The sequence below is a fragment of the Pinus tabuliformis genome, chromosome 7 (assembly GCF_031772625.1).
Source record: "Pinus tabuliformis cultivar Carrire ecotype Pingquan chromosome 7, CPIR1, whole genome shotgun sequence".
Lineage (NCBI taxonomy): Eukaryota > Viridiplantae > Streptophyta > Pinopsida > Pinales > Pinaceae > Pinus > Pinus tabuliformis.
The window spans coordinates 1,182,827,738-1,182,852,857 of record NC_142293.1 but is presented as its reverse complement, the minus strand read 5'-3'; the positions used below and the strand labels follow the sequence as shown (position 1 = coordinate 1,182,852,857).

Below are 25,120 nucleotides of genomic sequence, written 5' to 3'. Positions count from 1 at the left end.
GTGCCCAAAATTGTTCATCCTTCTTTCTCATGAATTTGACCTCCAAGGACAAATCCAAATCCCAAGTCAAGACTGTCAACAAAATTTCTACTCTTCGAATGTGTGAGCTTAGACCCTACAATTTCAAAAGTAGTCAAACCAATCAAGAGAAGAAATGATTGTGTGATGATACCTCCAAGTGATGCCAAGTAATGTCTATTTATATGTGGTTGATGTGGTCAAGTTTCCTTGCGCAAGCCGACTTGTAATTTTTGTGTAGATGTGGTTCCACAATAAAAATAATATATTTCCTTGCGCAAATTAAATTCTTCCATGGGCTAGTAGAGTCTCCAGAGAGTGAGGAGGGCCTCCCAAAGGAGGGAATTTCTCCCTGAGCTGCCAAATTTCAACATAAAAGACAAGTGGAGCCAAGTTGAACCTCTAAACTACGAACAAGAGGCATACACAATTTTATTCAAAATATAAGCAAATTGGACCTTTTGGAGTTCCATTTATAATCTTATGTAGCACTTCACTAACTATGCAAATCAAAATTCCTCACATGGGCAGATGACCATCATGACCATCTGCTTACGTAGAATCTACCCCATAATGCTTGAACCGTCCAACGCTTATCTCTTAGAACATCAAAAAATGTAATCCCACAATTTGTATCCAATTCTATGACCTCCATGTTCATAGCTCTATATCAGGCATGAGCACATTGAGGAATATCCAAAGTGGCCACTTTGTTTTTGACCATGGACTTGTGTGATTGAGCTTGTGAACTCTAATTCAATCCAACAAGACAGACATCATCACCCTTCTACAGAGCAAGCTGAGGAAAAAGAACAGTTGCACATACTCTTGTAACCCCAGCTAGAACTAGTAGCACAAGGTCATACGCTACTAATGCATAATTATGTACAAGTTGCGGAAAAACAACATCTCCAGGTATCTCCATTCATTGACCAACAAATGCTAAGTTAACATATGATACAGAAACGGGTACCACATACTTATCAACAACAATTATTCCCACTGTTTTAGAATGTACCTAACCACCCCTGTTCCAAAAAAATGCCTATCATGCACTTTGTTAATAAAGGCAGATGGTGGTATATTCGTCTCAACCATGAGAAGGGTTGACTCAATGATATTCAAAGCATTCAAAACAAATGTTTGGGAACCATCGCTAAGATTGTTACCAAATTATTTCCTTGGAACTTCTCTGTCTGATGATGATACCAATGGTTGGAATGATGTATCGTTGAAAGTTAAAGAAATTGAAGAGGAAATTGCAGGACCCCTTTTCCATAGTCCAGTTGAAGTGTCTTGAATATAGAGTTGGGGCTTTGCATATCAATCATGGCCATCAATACTCATAGCAACAAACAGTTCGATGATGATCTTCAAGGCTCACAAATCTTAACGAAACTCCTACCACTAGTGATAACTTAGAATAACTATATAATATTGAACTTATGTGACTTACTCCCCTCTAAATTTTAGTATGATGGCATGTCAAGGAACACTTACTCCTTACAACATATACCCTAGTTCTGCAACATATACTAAACCACAATTAAAGTAAAATTTCCTAGCATGTTGGTAGGATAGAGCATGAATCACACTACCACTTACTTTCAAGAAATAATTAGGTGTTATAAAATGCAAGTCCTAGACCTTCAAAGGAACACCACCTCTCTCAACCTCTAAATCGATAATCTTTCCAACATTATCATCCATCATTGTCTCCAATTTCAAGAAATGTGTCAAAATATCACCATTCACTCTTGCAAGTAAATCTTGAGCCTCTAATTGCATCTTGTCAACAAGACCTTCGGGAACCACTAAATTTATAACAAGAAGTTCCATCTCAAAGGGTAAGGTTTGTCTCACAAACTGTTTAGCCTCGCATTGAAACCCTAACCCATATGCCTCATAAAATCTTTTGTGAACACGATTCATCTCACATTGACGCTCTAACCAACGTGCCTCAACAAATCCTCTATGAAGAAGGGTAATCTCAAGTGTTGGTCGAGGAATATGGATAGCACTATCGTCCTTATAGTTTTGTATGATTCTCAATGCCCTTCCCACTTTATCTAGAGGAATAAAAACATGCAATACAAGTTTTATTTTTGCCATCATTACCACCGCTGAGCCCATGGCATTCGACCTTGAGAGCCCTGTGTTCTAAGCCGCCTCATCATTATCCACATGACACCTACCACTTGAAGGATGTACCTTGGATGTGTCATTCCCTTTATGGCATGGGAACACCTAATAGGGTTGTTTATTAGCCACTACTACCTAGGGAGATAACACCATTACATGCTTAAAGCCCCAAATTTCAAAGGGAAGCCCATTATGAAGTCTCATTTTTGCCCTTGATTAACAAGCTTATTCACTCAATTGCACTAATGAATTATTGTATCTAAAGGTGAGGAGACACATTGGATCTTATAAAGGATTGGCAAGTGGTTTCATCATGGGCTAGGCAACTTAAAAAAGACCCAAGCCCCCCAGAGGATCATATTGACACTTATAGGGAAGCGTTGAGAGCCATGGGTTTTTGTCATGTGACAGAGCATTACCGCATACCATGGGAAGCCTCAGAACCTTCAACAGCTTGTTCGTTGCCCACATTATATGAGAGATGATGCACTTGGACTAGCAGTGCCCCTAGCCAGCTTTACAGTATATATAGGATTTGCCAGCTGATCTGAGGCTTGGAGGAGGTTTATTTCATCCTAGAGACATGGGAGGGCAAGCGCCATCTTTTGTGCCCTCATTTGGAGCAGTCTACAAGCATATTTTTCATCAAGAGACCCATGAGACCACTACTTGCACCCTAGAACCATTTGGGGCACCACATGATGTTTTCACAAAGATTGAGGGGCAAGCCCCTTAACCATCATTCATGGAGCCCTATTCTTCATCTTGGCACATTGAGGACTCGATTAGGCCTTCCAAGCTCCAATGTTGCACGAAGCAGGGATGTTTTTTGGAAGCAAGGACGTGGAAGCGTCATTTCCCAAAAATCTAGGAAGCGAAGCGTCTCGTAAGCGTCTACTATATATATATATATATATATATATATATATTTATATATTTTTTGCATTTATATTAAAAAAACATCTAAAATACAAAATTAGTTGTAGAAGACATGAAAACATGCATATTTTTACATAAATCAAGATAGATATGGCATCCATTATACATCAATGATTAATTATTCTAACATCAACCATCTAAAATCTAGATTCCTCTTCTCTTGTCTAGCCTTTGCCTCTATTTCAATTCTATAGGGATATTAGTGACCATTGCCCAATTTTGATAAAACAGCCTAATTCAAGCCTTATAATATGGTAGAGAAAGCTTAACATGCCTGATCAATGATTTTGACTTGAGTGAAGGGTACATTTTTGCTAAGGCCATGACAAAGGAGTTTAACAATTAACAACACCAACGCTGGGGTACATATAGGGTTGGGTTCTCTTGATTAAATGCCAATCACATGCCCTCATACATGATATAATCCAATGAAACACCACAATCCCATTGATCCTAAAAACTGTTAAGTCTGCTGAATTTTGAATGGGATATGAAATTCTATTTTCTCCATATGAAGTCTGATGAGGTTGGAACCACTCTGAAACATCCTGAGTCATTTCATGGTAATGTTAAAAATTTAAGTAAAAGGATGGAAATGAAAGATAAAGGAGAATGTCACTTTTACTTTTAAGAATTTAACATTACCATTAGAGAGCATCTAGGAAGCGTTTAGGAGGCATCAAGGGACACCTTCGGAGTATTCGGAAAGCATAGTTCCTCACATAACAATTCGAAATTTCCAAAAACAAAAAAAAGTCTCACGAAACCGTGTGAACCGTCCACTTCTCGAATGTTCTTGCGATTTGCAGTGGATATGCTTTGGAACCTCCACAGACCAGCACTCGATCCTTTCTAGAACCGCGGACCAGGCAGCCGAAACCGCAAATCAAGCCCCTGCAAATCTGATTTTCCAAGAATCGCCTAAAAATAGCGGAACTGCGGATCTGATTTTCGGATCCGTATGGGACGCGATTCCGCCTCTGATCCTTTGGGGGGGGACGGTTCTTGCAACTATCTTCCAACAACCCTTATACGTCACCATTTTATCATTTTCGGCTCACTTCGGATGGCTTCTTCGTTACATTATGAGCTATTTGGTGGGCTTGTCACCAAAGTTATGTTATTTTGCATGTTAAAATATTTTTAGGGGCATCTTAGGCTAATTCGAACTACTTAGAGGATCATATAAACAAAAGTGACTCTCATTTGTGAGAGATCATCATCACACTTGGATCTATTTCTCTTGAAGAATTTCGCTTTTTTTTCTTGGATGTCTATTAGAGATCTCTTGATGCATTTCGATATATTTGGGAGCTAAAATTTCATTCTTCTTGGAGCCATCTTCTTGATCTATGATTGGATATATCTCTTGTTATCTTGTAAGTGATTTTGTTGAAGATTTTTCATGAAATAATGTCTAATGTGTGGAATTATTGCAACTAGCTAGTTCTTTTGTGCCCTAATTTATTGAAAATCATTGTAAAGAAGGTTAGATTGTTGATTGCACATGTTACTCATTGCATAACAAGTAGATGAATGTTCCTAGTGGATTGAAACTTGTTTTTCTTCCATGAAAGTCCATAGATCTTGGGTGGGTAAATGTTAAAGAGTGGTTGCTAGGGCATCACTTTTTAGCCTCCTTGAAGACAATTTTGGCCAAATTTCTAATCACATAGACTCTATGTTACTTGGGAGCAGGAGCGGGAGTGGGGAGCGGGAGCGACCATTTTCAAAAGCTCCCGGTTTGGGAGCGAATCCCGGAGCGATTTTTTTAAATATATTTTTTATATTTTTTAATTTTTGATACATATATGTCAACAAAAACATGTAGAATGATGAATTAGATATAAAAAAACATAAAAAAACATAGATTGAACCATATAACAACAATCATCTAGAAGTTATAATCTTCATCAACCACGCCCACAAGTTAGTAACATAATAACATACAACATATTGAGTCTCATGATTCATCAATCTTAAAGTTTCAAGCTTTCAAAATTCAATATATAACATTTATCATCATTGATCACCAAAGTTGTACTTGTAAGCTAAGTGTAACCATTACAACAAATAATATCTAACATGAAATGAAATGAAACAACTTTCAACTTTCATGAAGCATCATATTCATAATTCATTACTAATGAGTTATAATTGCCAACTTCAAACTTAAATTGTCATATATTGTTTAAATAAATATCATAATAAATATGAAAGAGTCAATAGTTATAAAAGCTACTAGAAACTAGAAATGAGAAGTAAATCTATTATCTATTTCTTATTCTTGGGCCTCTTGCCACCACGAGAAATGTCTAATTTTTTAGTCTTGTTGCAAAATCGGGATCTTTGTCATTAATATCACCCTCCAAGCATTAATATCCAGAGGTATCTTTGTCATTACCTTTGTATCTGTATAGGGATCTTTGTCATTAATATCACCCTCTAAGCATTAACATAAGATAGAAAAAGCATAGCATGTCAAGTCAAGATTTTGTTTGAGTGATGCGTACATTTTTAGGAGGGTCATGATAGAGGAGTTCGACAACCAATGTCACTAACATCAAGGTACATAGAGGGATTGGTGCTCTTAATTAAATACGAGTTCCATACCCTAATACATAACAAAATTCAATGGAAACATTGCAATCCCCCAATCCTGAAATCCTGAAAAAATGATAAGTCTGCTGGATTTTGAATGAAATCTAAAATTCTACTTTCTCCATATGAAATCCAATGAGGACGAAACCACTCTCAAACATCCTGAGTCATTTCATGGTAATGTTAAAAATTTAACTAAAAGGATGAAAATGAAGATTAAGGAGAATGTCACTTTTACTTTAAGAATTAACATTACCACGAATAGCATATCAATACTAGGGCCTAGACTTGATCATTAAGCTGCCCAACTCAAAAACTATTTGTTTCTTTCAAAAAAAATTGCATTTCGAACATTACTACAAAAAAAAAAATGCAAAAAAGGGAAAACGCTCCCAAAAAAGCAGGGAGCGAAAAAAAATTTAGGGAGCGCGCTCCCGACCCACTCCCGAGTCGCTCCCGCCCGAAGCGCAGATTGGGAGCGGGAGCGGGGGGGAGGGGGGCGCTCCCCCACAACATAGCATAGACTCCATAGCCCAAGGATTAGGCATTGATCCAAGATAAATTGTTGATCACCTTCTCCTTACCCCTCTTTTTCTCTTTCCCAAAATTTTTGGCCACTTTCATAGACGTCAAACTAAGGCTCCTACAAAATGCATTAGAGGAGGTATCTTGCAAAACCACTTGTACAAGAATCTGCACTGGTGTCTATGAAAATTCCTAGATCTAACAATATTAGGAATCTGACTGCAACCAATTGAATCTACTTCTCCTAGATTGTAAATAACATTACAAGCTTATTTCAGATTTCTTCATGAAACATTTAAGTAAATTACTGAAGCAGCCTACACCAATTAAATATGATTTTGAAACATAGAAACTGAACAAGGAAAATAGAAACACATAGGACACAGTTATTTTTGGGCAGCAACTCTAAGGGTTTATTATTATTAAGCAGTAGCAAATTCTTAATACATTATTAAATACCTCACAGGGTTATTCAGTTACAGAGAGAAATACTGGCAGAAGCTTTGCGAGTTTTACCTCACACAATCACTGACTATCCCCCGGCTTTTCTGGCTGCCTCTGCGCAGTGTCTATGTCAGCCCAGCGTCAAGCTCTTTGGGTGCTATGTCACTTCTCTGGTTGGTCGATCAGGAAATTCGATTTCTGCCTCCTGGTCTCACGCCCCAACACCTGGCTTCTGAAAATCGAATTCCTCTGCAGCTTTCAGAGTCCTCTCTCTCCCTCTGTGTTGCTTCTGCATGGCCCTTCTAGCCCTGTGTCAACCTTTGCATCAAGGCTTCTAGATCACTCACTGCCTCTCTCTGCTAATGTATCTCCGGCTAAGAATCTCTCTCTTCAGAAGCCGTTATCTCTGCCCCTCAACTACAAAAGATCTCAATCGATTTTTCCTCCTGAGAACTTCTTACTTCAGAAAATCGATTTTCTCAATCTCTTTGTGTGTTTTCCAAATGACCCTCAAGCCCCTTCTTATATCTTCCTGTTGGACAACCAACGGCCTAGATTAAAACATAATCAAAGGCTCAGATCGTTTTGGCTTGATCCATGGCTTTTTTCTAGAAGTTCCACCCCTGATTAGATTAAAACCCATTAATGTTTTAATTTTCCTAAGTTTAGACTTAGGAACCCCATTAAAAATATTAATTATTTTAATAAAATCACTTCTAGGTGGAATTTCCCAAAACACTTTCTGGGTTCTTTGGAATACATGTGCCCAAGCCTCCTTGCAAAATTTGAGGCTTAGAGCACATTCGATGCTACCCCAAACCAACAGTGTCTCCTATAGTAATCCTCCAAGTTCGGAGCAATTCCCACATTTGGTTTGTGAGAAAACACAAGCCATAGTTGCATCTTTAGAAAACATCTTGAGTGTCTTTGGTTGGTGGTCTTCTTAAGGGTCTCTAGCACATGGTATTTAAGGAATTGATCATTTTAGACCCTTTTCCCTACCTATATTGGCCTAGGGAGCACATTGGAAGGAATCCTCCCACGCCCACTCATAAACCATAGGTCTCATATAGGTTTCATTCTAGGCTTCTCTAGTGGAGTGAAAACCCTATTCCGAAGAAGGCTCACCTTGCAAAGTTCCTAGATGTTGAAATTTGGTACCGGAGGACAGGTGGTTCCCTAAGGCTTTGATCTTTGGCCGGTACCAGAGGACAGGTGGTTCCCTAAAGTGACTTGATAATTTTTATAAAGTCGTCAAATCTAATTTAAAAGTGACTTTAAGTGATAAAGTTACTAAAGTCTAATTTTAAAGTGACTTTAATAAAGTCAATGTAAAATTAGGAGGAAAAAAATGACTTTGGAAATAAATGACTAAGTGGGTCTTTATTAAAGTGGGGTGAATTAAAAAATAGAAAGTGAGATTTAAATGAGCATTTAATCTCAGCCCTAGATCTCAATCTATTTTAGCCATTGGATTTAGGGATCACCCAAAAGTCACTTAGGGTTAGATTAAAGGAGGAAAAGGTCATTCATTTTCTTTCATGAGTAGATTGAGAGAAAGAGAGCAAGAGAGCAAGGGAGATTTCTGGACAGGGAGGAGAAGGAGGCAGCAGCTTGGCACACATTTCAAGGCAGCATTTTAGCAAATCCGTACAGCTGAGTGAGCACACAGTGAAAGGCAGATATTGGGCACGATTTTCTAGAAATCCGTATAGCAAGTGCACAAAAATCGAGGAGCAGAAATCCATACAGCAAGTGGTTGTACCTTGGCATGCAAATCAAGGCAAATCTGTACAGTTGGATTGCTGGTTTTTTTCTGCACACAAATCGAGGAAATCCATACAGCGTATTTAATGGCATCTTGCACGCTTTTCTAGGAGGTCGTACAACATTTATTGTTGTTCTGTTTTGCTGTTGGAAAGTTTTTCAGTTCGCTGTGAGGCACAGAAAACGAGATAAGTTGTAAACTTTGCTTGCTGATTTTTTTGCTGAATATTTCTCACTATAAAAAGCATTTTCCAGAAATAAGAAAAAGCTCTCGAACTAGTTTTCCCCAAGAGTTGTAGGGGGTTTTTCCAGGGTCACCTTGACCAAAAATTATTGTGTTTAAATGTGTTAAATGGTTGTTTGTACCTGCTGATTTTTTATTTCTGCATTTTCCAGCATTCTGTAAAATTTCCAGAATTTGTGTTTTCAGCAAAATTTATTTTTCAATTGTTGAATGTATGGATATGGGAAAAGGCATTTAACTATTTGGGAGAAATAAGGTGAAACTGAAAACTGGGGTGGGAAATGAGAAATTTTTACATGGTATCAAAGCTTGAGTGCTGAAGTGCAGTTGGGACAGCAAAGAGGAAAATTACAGCGCGTTGATTTTTCACTTAGAAAATTCCAGCAAGCTGATTTTTCACAAACAACAGTTTTATCTTTAATACAGCAGTGCTATTTTTCAGTTTTAGGACAGCAGGATGTCATTGGGATTGAGGGTGGAGGATAGGCTGGATGGGCATACAAATTACAGCGTTTGGAAGGAGAGAATGCAGAGTATCTTTGAGGAGGCAGAAGTCTGGGACATCATGGTGCATACCAAACAGAACCCTGTTGTTGTGCCTACTGATGCTACTCAGTTAGCTGAGTATAATAAAAAGAACAACAAGGGTAAGAGACTGATTCTAGACAGAGTCAAAGACCATTGCATTCATCATGTGAGAGGAAAGAGAAATGCCCATGAGATGTGGACAGCATTGTCCAATCTCTATCAGAGTACCAATGAGAACCAGAAAATGGTCCTGAAGGAGAAGCTGAAGACCATTAAGATGGGCAATGATAGTGCAACTGGATATCTCACAAAGATTACTAATGTGAGAGATGAGTTGGCAGCAGTTGGAGAGGACATTCCACCCACTGAGTTGGTGCGGATTGTAGTGAATGGCCTCCCCCGTTCATGGATGAACTTTGCTGATGGGGTTTGTGCACGTGAGACCCTTCCCACATGTGAGAGGTTTTGGGATGATTGCATTCAGACAGAGATCAGGAAAGGTCAGCTTGGGGCAGCCAAGCCAGTTGAGCAGGATGAGGATGTAGCACTGTCGGCAGGAGGCAAGAAAGGCAAAGGGAAGAAGCGGACTTCCACAAGCAATGGTGGGGGCAAAGGCAAAGGTAAAGGTAAACATGGTAACACACAGAAGGACTATTCCAAGGTGAAGCGTTGGAATTGTCAAAAGATGGGACACTATGCAGTTGTGTGTCCGGAGAAGAAGAAGAAGAAGGGGAAGAACCAGAGCGTGGCAGCTTCAGCAGAGGTTGAGGACTTTGCAATTCGTTTTGACTGGGAGTTTGGGTTCACTGCGTATGAGTCCTCTAGTGTAGGATCACCTGCCACACAGGTTCAGAGGGAGAAGGCTTTTCCCTCGATTAGCGGAGCATCTTCAGGTATCTGGTATGTGGACAGTGGGGCTTCACGTCACATGATAGGAGTCCGTGAGTACTTCTCAAAGCTTTCAGAGAGTGGCACTGATATAGAGGTAGTACTCGGTGATGACAGAGTTGTTAGAGCAGTCGGTGTGGGGACACTGACATTTTAGAGGGAGTCCAAACCTCCCTTGAAGGTGTCAGATGTTCTTTATGTGCCAAGGATGAGGAAGAACCTCATATCCGTCTCAGCTTTGGAGGACAGAGGATATGAGGTACTGTTCAGGGGAGGACAGGTGTTGATGTATCCCAGGGGCACTCCAGCTGATTCAACTAGAGTGATAGGTGTACGCCATGCAAAGGTGTACAAGTTTGCATTCCAGTCCCTTTTGGCATTGAGCAGTAGTACCGACAGCAGAGCTAACAGTTCTGAGCTGTGTGAGATTTGGCACCGCAGGATGGGACATATGTATCATGGAGCCTTGAGGACCTTGCGGGAGATCACTACAGGTGTGCCAGATTTCAGTACTGATCACTTTGATACTTGCAGAGGATGTGCGATGGGCAAGTTTGCCAAATCCCCTTTTCCCAGCAGTGACAGCAGAGCGACTGGGATACTTGATTTGATTCATTCCGATGTGAGCGGTCGGATGTCTCATGTTTCCTTGAGTGGATATGAGTACTATGTTTTATTCATTGATGATCACTCCAGGAGGACCTGGATTTATTTCTTGAAGACCAAGAGTGAGGTCTTCAAGCGGTTTCAGGAGTTTAGAGCTCTTGTGGAGACACAGACAGGTCGGAAGATCAAGTCCCTGAGGTCGGACAATGGGGGAGAGTACACCCTTGGAGAGTTTGTTAACTATTGTGCGGAGGCAGGCATTAGGAGGGAGTTCACTGTTCCTTACAACCCCCAACAGAATGGGGTTGTGGAGAGGAAGAACAGATCCATCATAAGGGCTGCCAAATCCATGTTACATGATCAGGGGTTGCCATTGTTCTTGTGGACAGAGGCCTGCAACACAGCTGTTTATTTGCAGAACAGGAGTCCGCATCGTGCCTTGGGGAACATGACTCCAGAGGAGGCTTTTTCTGGGAAGAAGCCTAATATTGGTCATCTTCGTATCTTTGGGTGCATCACATACTCCTAGATACCCAACGAGAAGAGGACCAAACTAGAGCCCACCGCAGAGAAGGGTATCTTTGTGGGCTACAGTGAGACCTCAAAGGCCTTTCGGATTTACATTCTTGTACAGAGGAAATTTGTTGTCAGACGGGATGTGAAGTTCGAGGAGGACAGGGCCTTTAGGAGATCACGGGAGTTAGAGTATCTGGATCAGCCAGACCCTCAGCAGCAGTTGAGTTAGTCGCAGGGATCATGTGGGCAAGGATCAGGAGGATCTGGAGGTACATCTATGAGGATGTCAGGTCCGTCAATGAGCAGTGGCTCGCCGAGCCAAAGGCGTGGTGCTCCGGGCAGCATGCAGAGCAGTTCACTAGGGAGTCCACTGATGGATAGTTCACACGGTACCTCAGCTTCTACAAGTTCAGGTGCAGGCAGGAGGGAAGCAGATAGACAGTCAAGAGTTCAGGCTCCTGATGATGATGGGGAGGAGGAGTTTCATTCTCCTATGAGAGAAGTGCACTCAGGGAAGAGGAAGCCCAAGTGGCTTCAAGACACCTTGAGAGATGCCACATCTGTTGCTGAGCCTAAGAGGCCGGTCAAAGAGAGTAGACCACCTGAGAGGTTTTGTAGCTATATGGCAATGGCTACCAGCATCCTTGACTCTGAGCCTTCTAGCTATGAGGAGGCAGCTAGCCAGCAAGTCTGCAGAGAGGCCATGCAGGAGGAGTATTCTTCTATCATGAAGAATGATGTTTGGGAGGTGGTGCCGAGGCCTAAGGGCAAATCCGTGGTTACTTCCAGATGGCTTTACAAGGTAAAGCATGCTGCAGATGGCAGCATTGAGAAATTCAAAGCGAGGTTTGTGGCTAGAGGGTTCTCCCAGGTAGAGGGAGTTGATTATGAGGAGACCTTCGCTCCCGTGGCTCGATATACTTCGATCCACTCCATTATATCGATAGCAGTAGAGGTGGGTTGGAAGATCCACTAGATGGATGTGAGGACTGCATTTCTCAATGGCTTCATACAGGAGGATGTGTACATTGAGCAGCCACAGGGCTTTGAGGTGCATGGGAAGGAGTCCCATGTGTGCAGACTGAAGAAGGCCCTTTATGGCCTGAAGCGAGCTCTCATAGCTTGGTACTCTAGGATAGATACATACTTGCAGGGGATGGGTTTCACAAAGAGTGAGGCAGATCCGAACCTTTACTTTATTGTGATTGGTGAGGAGCCTCTCATTCTGGTGTTGTATGTGGATGACTTGGTCATTACAGGTGCAGAGAGACTCATAGAGCACTGCAAGAGAGATCCTGCGGCGGAGTTTGAGATGAAGGACATCGGCTTGATGCATTACTTTTTGGGTTTGGAGGTGTGGCAGGAGGAGGGGCGTTTCTTCTTGGGGCAAGGGAAGTATATTGTGGACATGCTTGGCAGATTCCACATGGAGGATTGTAAACCCATGTCGACACCAATGATCACCAACTGGAAGAAGCTTCATGCTTCGGATTCCGAGTTGGTGGATCCCACATTGTACAGGCAGCTGGTTGGTTCCTTGATGTATTTGGTCAACACTAGACCAGATATTTGTTTTGCAATCAACACGATGAGTCAGTTTATGTGTGAGCCTAGGAAGGTTCACTAGGTGGCTGCAAAACACATTTTGCGGTACTTGCAGGGGACAGTGGATTATGTTCTCGACTACAGGCAGGGGGATGGAGTGAGACTGACAGGTTATACTAATTCTGATTGGGCAAGTTGTGCTTCTGATAGGAAGAGCACTTCAGGGTGTTGTTTTGGGTTGGGTTCAGCAGTAGTGTCATGGTTCAGCCGAAAGCAACAGTCAATAGCATTGAGTTCAGCGGAAGCAGAGTATATGGCAGCCAGTCTAGCTAGTTGTGAGGCCATCTGGCTTCGCAAGATGTTGCTTGGCTTATTTGGTCAGCCGTTGAGACCTTCAGTGATTTACTGTGATAATCAGAGTTGCATTAAACTCACGGAGAATCCAGTATTTCATGACAAGTCAAAGCATATCGAGATCAAATATCATTTCATCAGAGACTGTGTTCAGAAGGGCGTTGTGAAGCTTGAGTATATTCCCACTGATGAGCAGGTTGCAGATATTCTTACCAAAGCCTTACCACGGGGCAAGCATGACTACTTCAGAGACAAGATGGGTGTGGTGAGGAACACCTTCCTCGGTAAGAGGGAGTGTTGAAATTTGGTACCGGAGGATAGGTGGTTCCCTAAGGCTTTGATCTTTGGCCTAGGGAAAAGTGTCCAAAAGAATTTAATTTTTCTCCTAAAGTGACTTTATAATTTTTAGAAAGTCAAATCTAATTTAAAAGTGACTTTAAGTGATAAAGTTACTAAAGTCTAATTTTAAAATGACTTTAATAAAGTCAATGTAAAATTAGAAGGGAAAAGTGACTTTGGAAATAAATGACTAAGTGGGTTTTTATTAAAGTGGGGTGAATTGAAAAATAGAAAGTGAGATTTAAATGAGCATTTAATCTCAGCCCTAGATCTCAATCTATTTCAGCCATTGGATTTAGGGATCACCCAAAAGTCACTTAGGGTTAGATTAAAGGAGGAAAAGGTCATTCATTTTCTTTCATGAGCAGATTGAGAGAAGGAGAGCAAGAGAGCAAGGGAGATTTCTGGACAGGGAGGAGAAGGAGGCAGCAGCTTGGCACACATTCCAAGGCAGCATTTTAGCAAATCCGTACAGCTGAGTGAGCACACAGTGAAAGGCAGATATTGGGCACGATTTTCTAGAAATCCGTACAGCAAGTGCACAGAAATCGAGGAGCAGAAATCCGTACAGCAAGTGGTTGTACCTTGGCATGCAAATCGAGGCAAATCCGTACAGTTGGATTGCTGGTTTTTTTCTACACGCAAATCAAGGAAATCCGTACAGCGTATTTAATGGCAGCTTGCACGCTTTTCTAGGAGGTTGTACAACATTTATTGTCGTTCTGTTTTGTTGTTGGAAAGTTTTTCAATTGGCTGTGAGGCATGGAAAACGAGATAAGTTGTAAAATTTGCTTGCTGATTTTTTTGCTAAATATTTCTCACTGTAAAAAGCATTTTCCAGAAATAAGAAAGAGCTCTCGAACTGGTTTTCCCCAAGAGTTGTAGGAGGTTTTTCCAGGGTCACCTTGACCAAAAATCACTGTGTTTAAATGTGTTAAATGGCTATTTGTACTTGTTGATTTTTTATTTCTACATTTTCCAGCATTCTGTAAAATTTCCAGAATTTGTGTTTTCAGCAAAATTTATTTTTCAATTGTTGAATGTATGGATACGGGAAAGGGCATTTAACTATTTTGGAGAAATAAGGTGAAACTGAAAACTGGGATGGGAAATGAGAAATTTTTACACTAGAGAAATCTTGCCTCACTTTGGAAGTCTTGATCCTAGACATACTTATCATTATTGAATATTCATAGCCCTAAGTCTTGACTCCCATCTTAGGTCTTTCTTGGAGAGAAATTCCTTTATCAAGCCATAATTGAGCCTCTCCTTTGAATGGGCCTTTGAAATCACTTCATACCTCATCATTGATACCATCATTCACGTGATTTCCTCCATACCAAGACTCCTCCCATCGGTGAAATCCCGTAAAGAGCAAGGGACATTGACTGAGTTGAAAGTGGGTCTTTGTCCTAGTGTTGTCACTTGGTCTAGTAGTTGTCCCTAGGGTACCCCTCCTAGGACCCCTGCTAGATTGTGTAGAAACAATTCCCCTACTGAGTAAGGGGAGATGGGATGCGTAGGAGACTCTCAAGCTCCCTTAAGATTACAATGCTTGTTATGGGTATCCCTTATGAATAAACACACGATGGTGGTTTTCAAAGTTACAATGGTTATAAAATCCCTTTTTTACAAAGAGGAATGTTATAGGTTCTTTTCTGGTACTAGAATGCTCCAATTTGGAAAAAATGGGACATCAGCTCCCCTTGTATTTTCAAGGACCTGCAAAAAACCAACAAGAAAAATGTGGTGAAAGATGCTTCAAAACACTTGGGAACACCCACAATTGTTAATAGGAAATGCTCAAAGAATTTGAAGTGAAACACTAAGAAGATAAAATGAAACTTCTACTATAAAACAACCAAGAAAAGCCACTTTTAATTAGCTTTTCTTGGCTGATTTCTTGCTGTTAGTACAACAGCAGATTAAGCCTTTAAAATGCTACATTTAACAATGAAATTCCACAAAATCAAACCAAGAGATTTGAGTGAATTTTTTAGAGTTTATATGTAAGAAGAGAACGACGGAATGGGGTCTTCAAAGCACTTGGAGACTAGACTCGGTGCTTGGTGGGAATTTCCTTCTTATGTGTTGAAGTAGGTGGAGCATCTAAACAAAGTGATCCACTTCTCCAACTTGAGGTGCCTATAAAACTTCACAAATCCTTGCCAAGAAAATTTGTTAATAGATAGGTGTTCCCTACACATGAAATCTAGAAAATATGCCAGTCAACATAGAAGCACATATGGTCTAGGATTCCAAAATGTTAGAAAGAAAATAGACTAATCAAATAACCAACTTTGAATAGCCTATTCCTATTGGGTGACAACACCCCTTCAAAGGCATATCATAACAGAGAATTTCCAAGCAATGCAACATAAACAATTATATCTCAATTCGGATCCAAGCAACCACACAAGATCAACATACCACGTAGCCTCCAAGGGCTTTTATTATTGACAAATGATAGAACAATACAATAGTCGCAGAGCTTCCCCAAGAACTCCAACTCTTGCACACTAGCTTGCACAAGAGGGGAGCACTTTGATTTATAAGAAATGAGGGAAGATATCCCAAGAAGAAGACATGAAACCCAAGAAGGTGAAGATCCCAAGGAGGGGGAGCGAGTTCCAAGAGGGTATGCATATCCTCCATGTGTGCACACGCAGCTCCAAGTGGGGATGCATAAATCCCAAGTGTGAGTCGACAAGAGAGGGAATGTTATTCAAGACGAATGAACTCTACCACATCACCACTCAACTTTTCGCTCAACTGAACTCCAACTCGACCCAACTAACTGTCATCCCACTTGTCCTCCAACTCGGCATCTTGACTTTGCCTAACTCAGCCTCTTTGGGAGTTTAACTCGGCCTCCAAACTCATGAGCTTCAATGAGACAAGAGATAAGTGGAAAACTGTGAGTTAATTCCTTTTAACTCATAATCAACTCATTATCAACTGGTTGAGACCCTCAATTTGACTAGAGACATGTTCCCAGTTATTTAATATCCTGATTTTTACGTATTTTTCCTCAGTTTTTTGAGTAAAAGTGATTTTTCTTGAGGAAAAATTAATAGTTTCCACCCAAAAGTGGGTATTAAGGTAATGGTGGTACTCTAAGCATGAAAATGAGTACCTACATGCCATACAAAACTTCCTAGTACCACTTTTTATGTGTTACATAAATTTTAATTACAATTCCCGTTCTGTAAGAAATTTTTAATTATTAAAAAATCCTATAAAAACCTAGTGCAATTCCGCATAACTCAAGATAATGCCTAGCATCGTAATATACGCTGAGCCTAGACTTAGAAAACACCCTCAAGGCCTAGTTATTAAGACACGCTCCAGCTTTGGAGGATGTGAGTGAAAAAACTCAATTAATTATTTGTCCTTAAAAGAAAAAATAAATAATTAAATAAAAAAAAACACTTTGGAGCAACTTCCTTAATAACCAAGTCCCATGGGCTAAGTCTTTTACGCAAGTTCATCATGCTAGTGACATTTTTTACAATTCCCCCATGGGGTACAGAATTTGCATACAGAAAGAAGAAAGAAGAAGGGGCAAAATTGCCCTCCATGACTTCCGATCTTGAAAATTTTACTGGTGCCTTGTGAAACTTTGATGTTCTTCTTCCTATCTCTACTAGGTACATCTGGCAGGTAACAGATCTCATTTCAATGTTTACCACTTACATAACTTGGAGGTTATATCACCATGTCTAAGTATCAAACCAAAGCATGCAATACCAATGAAGCATAGAATACCATTCATAAGTACAATCCGTCATCTGAGGTGTGAAGGAAGAGATCTGATATGCCATGCCTGAGCTAGCACAATCTCATATCTGAAGGAGAAACTGAGAGAAATGTTTGAGTCTGGAGCTTATGAGCATAAGAGCTCATGCCAATCAGCAGAACAACACCCCTGCAATGGTGCCTTTGGAAGTTGTTACCCCTTGGGGGGAGGGAGGTGACCCCCCTAATGAATAAATATGTTCATTAGAGTCCCTCCACATGTCCCCATGTTTCTACATCTCCAAAACTTGGTGGAACATTGCATTTGCTTGGCCTGTAACAGCTATAGCTTTAGGACATATTTTGTGTATAGATTTGTTTTCAAACTAAGGATAAAGTAGCAGGTTTTTATGCCATATGCTTACACATTTATATTCATTAAAAAAGTAATCCTGTCATATTGTTCTGATCAAAATAATATAATAAGCCATCTCCATTCATTCACTGTCAACTTCCTAGATCATAAAACCATCATTAACAATCACCATCATAAACAAAAAGGAAATAATATCATTATGAGATAACAATTAAAAATGTTCATGATACTATAGAAAAGTTAAAATTGCAGGCACCAAAGTGTAAAGAGTATGAACAATTCTAAACTTGATATATGACCGCTGGGAATAAAAACAACATAGGACAAACATAAACTGTACTATACAAGTAGTCCACCTAATTAAGAATTGAAAAGGTCCCCAGTACGTGCTAACCTTGACAGTAACCAATGTCTTTGTCCATCCATGCATATACTGCCAGAATATCCCAAAGTTTTGCTAAATTGCTTGAATTCTCATAGAACTTCAGTGTCCTATCCGTACGGACCACATCTAAACCTGGCATACAAAGATGGCATTCTTAACAACCTTCCAAACTATTGCATCCTGCAATAAGAAACTATTTCTTGTATGCTTCACAAGTCCTATATTCCCAAACATTTTAGACACCTGTACAGTTATGTTATCTTATTAATGAAGAATCCAGAATCATAATTCAAAGAGATGGTGGACAATTACCCCTGCCAGGAAAAGATGCACATTAATACAATATGGGAAAATATGATACTGGAAAACCCACCAAAACTCAGATTGTAGATAGCATATGCAACTTTGAACTAACTAGTTTGAGATGTAATTGAAAGTAGCACATTTTGGACTTAGTGCAGACTAATCATCGAAACAGTAACATTTCAGATGATGAGAAATTAATTTGGGTAACTTTAAAATTATATTCAGAACTTCTTAAAATAGTTCCCACTGTTTTAATTTCATTCAGCCTTGACACCACAAATTGTTTTCTGCCTATGCATTTGCTAAGTCAGTTTGCAACTTAACTAGGCATTTTCCCGCGTTATCACAATTTGTGGAGTTTACTCAATAGGATATTTAGCTGAATCCCACCTATGGAAATCACATAATAAATCCAATCAACAATTATTTGATCAGCTAAGAAATTCAATCAAGCATGATTAGCAACCTACATAATTGTACATAACAGAACTGAATGAGACGATGTCATTTTAGAAAGAGACTGAAAAGCATAAAATAATCATTTGAAGAAAAAGAGAATGCTACTCGGGAAGGAAAAAGTATTGATGTGATTCGTTCTTAGGATAGAACCTAACAAGAATTTTACTTCATTGTAGTTTTAGTTTTTACATTAATGAGAGTTAAAAGCATTGAACAGATAAATTTTAGGGTGTTGCATCATACACCATTATAAATGTCCACCTCAGAGATGAATTTTAGTTCATTCCTTTGTTTGGACAAGAACTGATGCCAATAATGCTCTAGGCAGGTTATCATGCAGTTATTCAAATATCATCAAAGCTGCCAGACTATGGAGAGATAAATAATCATCAATAAACTCAACAACAGAAACAAAAGATTTTTACCTTCATCAATAATTCTAAAAACATGTAAAATTCAAAACAAAAAGGATCGTAGAATTAAAAACATAGCAACATAAAAAAGTATATTTCCGTGATGTACTTGCTGGAAAAACAACCACATGATAGATCATTTGAAACTGGACAACTTTTCTAACCCAGGAAAATAAGTAAATATTAGTAAGCTAATAGCGAAGAATGTCAGGGTATTAACACTACAACACTAGCAGCCGAAAGTTTAATAGAATTACTTAAATGTGTAATTACTAATAGGTGCTACATTATGTTAAGTGACCAACTAGATTAATAAAGCACCATTAGTGATGGTAGTTATTTAGATATCACAAACAACCAAGTGTGTAGAATATAGGGTGATCACTCCAATAACAATCCAATAAACTGTTAAACTCCACACCTCCCGTGTATTTGCATTTTTAATTATTTACATGGTATTGGAACATGTGAAGATTAGAGTGTGGAGGACATGCTTGTGATTCCAACATAGAGTTCCTGTGAATGTGAGCAAGGCAAGTTATTTATTTCAGATGTTTTATTATTAAAAAGGCTTGCTAAAATTTTAAAAGGATCATACTTTAAAGAATTGGCGAAGATAACTAATTAAACTAAAAGAAAGTTGCAAGGAAGAAAATAAATGATGTCCACAAAGAGTGGTCTCAAGTTTGGCTTCCATATGGCATGTCAAGTCTCAGGTCTGGCTTTTTCAATTCGCTAGTACAGTTAAGTCACATGGTTCAGATTTGAGTTTGAGTTCCACAATGATGAAATTTAGTTCGAATCCAAATTTCCTAAAGCGGTTCAGGTAAGGTTTGCCATTAGGTTTGTCCATATACATATTTTCACAACATAATTTTATTTATAGTATAATAAAATATCATACTGTAGGAAATAGTGCCTGTTCAAAGACAGAATATTCTGCAAATACAAAATATATTGATTGATAGAATGATAAGAATGACGATGCATTGAGCCTCGTGGCAGTCTACTTATAAGCATTGACTGCTCACGAGGTGTAGGGGTATGCTCCCTTTGACCTTTCATTAAATTTCGTTTTATTTTTATTATTATTTATTATATTTCTAGTATTATTATGTTTATAACATTGTCGTCCTCTTAAGGAATGCATTGTCCTCAGAGCATAATAAATTGGACTCTCTCTAGTTGAGCATGTTTCTATGGTGGAATGAAGTTTATCTGTTTTTAGGGGTTTAACCCCAGTCGTGCCTTATGTGTTGGTAAAACTCCTGCGTATCATTTGCATGATACTCTTAAGTCTTTTGACCTGATTGTTTAACGTGAAATCTTTTTACTTGCTGACAATATGTTATCCTTGCTTCCATTCCTCTATGTTTGATTGTGTTTTTTGCCCTCTTTTTTAATTGTAACTGATTCTTCTCGAGAGTGAAACCTTCGTGAAACCTTCAACACCATATAATTTATAGTGTTGACCTTGCCAATTAAACTCCATGAATTGTTCTTCAACTTTCGTGGTATAACTTCCCAACTGCATCAACCATTCCACACCTAGTACCATATCCATTTCTTTGAGCAGTGGAGTGTAGAGACTTATTTGTAGTTCTAGTTCATGAATTTAAATTTTTCAGGTGCCTCCAAATGCACTTCAAGTCCGCATAGCAATATTGCCACTATGATGACATCAACTGCATCTAATAAAATTTTAATAATTATACCTTCTGTGTGCACTCCTCCTTTCTCATCAATCCAGCTTTCTAATAGCATGGGGGAGATAGGGAAACCCTGTTTAACCCCAATATCACAGCTAAAGCTGTGGCTTTGACCTGGTCATATAGTCTGTACATCCATGCTCTCCATTCATCGAGGACTCCTAGTTCCAAGAGCCCTTCTCACAGTTTCTCTTTTGGGACCATGTAAAATGCCTTTTAGAAGTCCACAAAGCAACACCACAAATCCTCATCTTTGCTGTCCCATGCTTTCTTTATCATGTTCCTTAGAGTAAGGCAATCATCTACAGTGGAGTGTTTCAGTTTAAATAGTGTTCCATGGGGACACGTCACCCAAGGTCGGGTGCATGCACCCCTCCCACCCCACGCACCCCAGATGGGGGGACATCTGTGTTGAAGAATCTAGGGCAAGGTGGTGTAGTGTGATTCTTCGTTACTTGATAACAATTTGTGGAGTCTTTTTACTTTTCTTGTTAGCTTAATCTTCTTCTTATTATTATTAATGCATATGTGTGTACTTCATCAAACTGCTACCAAAACATAAAAACAAGAACACAACATGTTGGCTCTCTGTCAAGGCCAAAACCTCTCTTCTCTTGAGGGGAAAACCCTTTCATCAATTTCTCTTATTGAAGCTTCTATTGACCAATGCCAAACCCTAAACCTCTGAGAAGAGTATTCTCCAAGCACAAGTCAAGTCCTTCCTTCTTTCTGCACATTTTTCCCCGGCACTTCGTCCTCCTTCTTCCAACACTTAGTTCTCTTACTATGATTCTTGTCTAGAGATAGACCTTCCTTGAGTGAGTCTTCTTTGTAATGACCCATCTTTAATATAGAGAGCACAAGAATATTAGCATGCATACGATGCATGCATATGATAGCTACATATGCATGTATTGCATGTACTGCACTATTATATATATTTTAAATTAACTATAAATGTTGAATATCACGACACTGCTTCAGATAGAAATTACACCCTCACCCATCACCAAACATATTGCTTAATGCACCATAATTAAGGAGAAAATACCCTAAATAATTTCAAGGATATAAATTTAAAAGTATAAAGTAAATATGGTTATAAGGAAATAAATGTAAAATTTAAGTTAATTATAAATATGGTTATATATTTATATATCTCATAATATTAATAAATTATCAAAATATGAAATTAATATCAAAAGGGCATTTATATAAAACTAATAAAGAAATCCTAAAGGTAAATCATATACACATGTCAATATCTGTGTAGCTTTGGACAAATAGAGTTACACGTTACAAAGGAAGGTGTCACCATGTAGGGAGCGGTGACCACCAAGAATTGATACATAAAGACGGAAGAGGAGCATGAAAAGGAGAGGGGGGAAGAAAAATCAGTTTCGGGGGAAAATATAGAGAATGGGAACAAAAAATAAATCTATTTGAGGGATGAGCCAGGGGCTAGATTTTGGAACTGAAAATTGGAAATCTTTGAGCTGTTCTTGGAGTTTTGGGCATGGGGGTCAGTGGACTTTCATTTCGAAGTCCTCTAGATCTAGGAACCACAGAGGTTGATCCCAAATAGGCAGGGAGGAATCAGTTGGTTTGGTAACGGAATCAGAAAACTCAGAGCAACGTGAACCAACATCAGATGGGAGAATCAAGTACGCAATTGCATTTAATTTGATAGAATTAATTTGATATAATTTTACAAGAAATTTGTCCATCTAGTTGAATCTTAACTAACAGTCCTTACATTTGGTATCAGAGCTAGTTTTCAAACCCTTGGGATCTTAGAGGCCCCAGAAGTCACTAATCTCTGTAGCTTTGCTTAAGCATCCACAAATTAAATTTAGGTTGCAGGCAAATTTTCCTTTCTATTCTTTTCCTCCTTGTTAAAACTGATAATTTTGACCAGAATGTGAATCTGTATTTAAGATTGGAAAACCTTCTCCAACGTAATCTTCATCTCGTCTCCAAACATCCCTAGCCCCAGAATAGATGAGCATATCAGAAAGCCTAAAAGAGAGAAGTATGTTCTGTAAAACACCTCAAGAACAATAATACAGCTGCAGTCACCATGAGATGCTTTGGAGAAGAAGCAATCAGGTGTAATCTATCCTCAACAAATGCATTTACATAATATGTCAAGACAATTCCAAATAATAAAGTGCTTGAATAAGCCCAGAAGGGAGAGAGGGAATTATCACCCTCACTCTTATTTGACCCCTTCGCCCATAAAGAAAAGCAGATAATACTCCCAGCATAGCCCCTTCATATTCTGCTAATACTGTCCTGACAAGACCACAAGATTCCATTCCCAAACAACAAAGCAAATAAGATAAATAAAATAAAAACAGAAGTAAGATATAATAGCAAAATATGAAAGTACAATACAGTGTCGTTATTCCTCCATTTATTATGGAAGCCACAACCTATGAAGTAGATAAAAGTCGACCTTTCCACGGTCGTTGTTTGGCCAAAAATATTGCATTGCCAAATATGTGAATAGCTTGCAACGGAGTATGCCCGCATGCAGTGGCTCCGGAGCGCTATTTCCTTTTGTCCATTAGGCCCTCAGCACACATCCCGCCATTTTCCAGAGCTTCTCCAAGAGACATTATTTTGTTTACTCTCAGAACCACAATTTGACCTTTCTGTTGGGTGTCCTCGGAGTTTGCTGATAGGTTAGCTCAGTGATTAGGAATGTGTTACTTGGATTCGCATCTTGTGAATTAAAGTGGCATTGATGAAATGAATTATTGATTGATAAAAAAAAAAAAAATTCATGGCAAACTTCTGAATGCCTTTTCCATGGAGGAACAAAACTTCGATGGACAAATGTGACCGACCTATTTTGTTGAAGAGCTCCAAGGTAGTATCTCTGTAAATATAAACCAAGAGTAATCTGTATTGATCGCAATTTTGTATATGTTCCATAATGGTACAATCCAACGACCTTGTAATGCAGTTAAATGTCAATTATGCAACGTGTTAAATAAAGGACCACCTTGCGTTTCAACATGAGCTGCCCAAGAGTTCATAAACAAGCTCAGATAAGTTAAAATTCGTTGGGAGCTACATAAGTGATATTCTCTCAACGGAGGCTGGAGCGATGGAGCGCAGGGGCATCGATGACGATGGATATGGCTAGCTAGGGTTTGACATTTTCTGCAGGTTTCTGAGCCTGCGAGATATCCCTGACCCGCCACCAACTGGACGCATCTGCCCTTACTTCTGGTGGACGATCTCGTCCTGTAACTACAGTCCCCTGACACCTGCTCTCTGCTCTACTGTCACTGGAACCTGCTGTTCTCATGGGAGATTATGAAGCTGTAGATTACACTGCCGACCCTCTGGAAGGCGTACCTATCTGGCGTACCCCAAATGCTTTACGAGGTATGTATAACCAGGCTTCTTTTTCTATTGGGGATCCATCGCTCTCTCGTCCGGCAACTCATCCGATCCTTACACCTTCCCGGCATGACCTCTTTTCTCCGGCGACCCTCGGATCTGAGGGGGAATGCGCTCCCCCTTTCCCTCACCCCCCTTCCTTCTCTACTTCAGTCCCGGATCTCGCTTATACTGAACCACTTCCCATTACTTCCTCCGTTTCACTGTCTTCAGATCCCCTCCATGGAGGTCACCCTAGTCAACCTTCTCCCTCTGATCCGTTTTGCTCTTCCGGCGGCCTCGCTATCCCCACATCCTCCTTTGTCCCTCCTTCTGGCTCAGGAGCCCCCTCGCCTCCGCATCGAGCGCGGAGTTCACCTCTGGATCCTAAGCCAGAAAGGAATAACAGATGTTTTAAATCCAAAGCAGAGGAAGTATTTCTCAGACTTGAGGAGGATGTCCAGTGGGGTGAGATAATGGATCATTCCGACAAAGTCTTGGTGGGCCGAATAAGGGGTCGGAAATACTCGGTTTCTCGATTGAAGGCCTGGATATCTGATATTTGGGGACACCATCTGAGGGATCCCCCCTTAGTACAGATATTAGCTAGAGGATGGTTTGCAATAAAATTTGTCCTTGCCGAACACACAGACTGGGTCTTATCTGCTCATTGGCATTTTCAACATGCCCCAGTCCTCCTTAAACGTTGGACTCCCATGTTTGACCCCGAATCGGAGCTGATCGGCATTGGGCCTATATGGATTCGGCTCCCAGGCCTCCCTATACAGTATTGGTCTGAAGACATCTTCAGAAGAATTGGGAATGCATTGGGCTCTTACTTGGATTATGATCGATCCTTCCTCCATACAGGTGTGATGACTTATG

The 25,120-nt window shown here is 39.7% G+C and overlaps 1 protein-coding gene across 1 annotated transcript in view; it reads right to left on the bottom strand.

The window, feature by feature from the left end:
• Positions 1–17,959: 17,959 nt before the first annotated feature.
• LOC149251672 (uncharacterized) overlaps positions 17,960–25,120 on the bottom strand; it is a 209,048-nt gene continuing 201,887 nt past the window's right edge. Inside the window, exon 6 of the mRNA XM_089453963.1 lies at positions 17,960–18,087. Coding sequence (XP_089310089.1) covers positions 17,960–18,087 — 128 coding nt within the window. The remainder of the gene's footprint in view (positions 18,088–25,120) is intronic.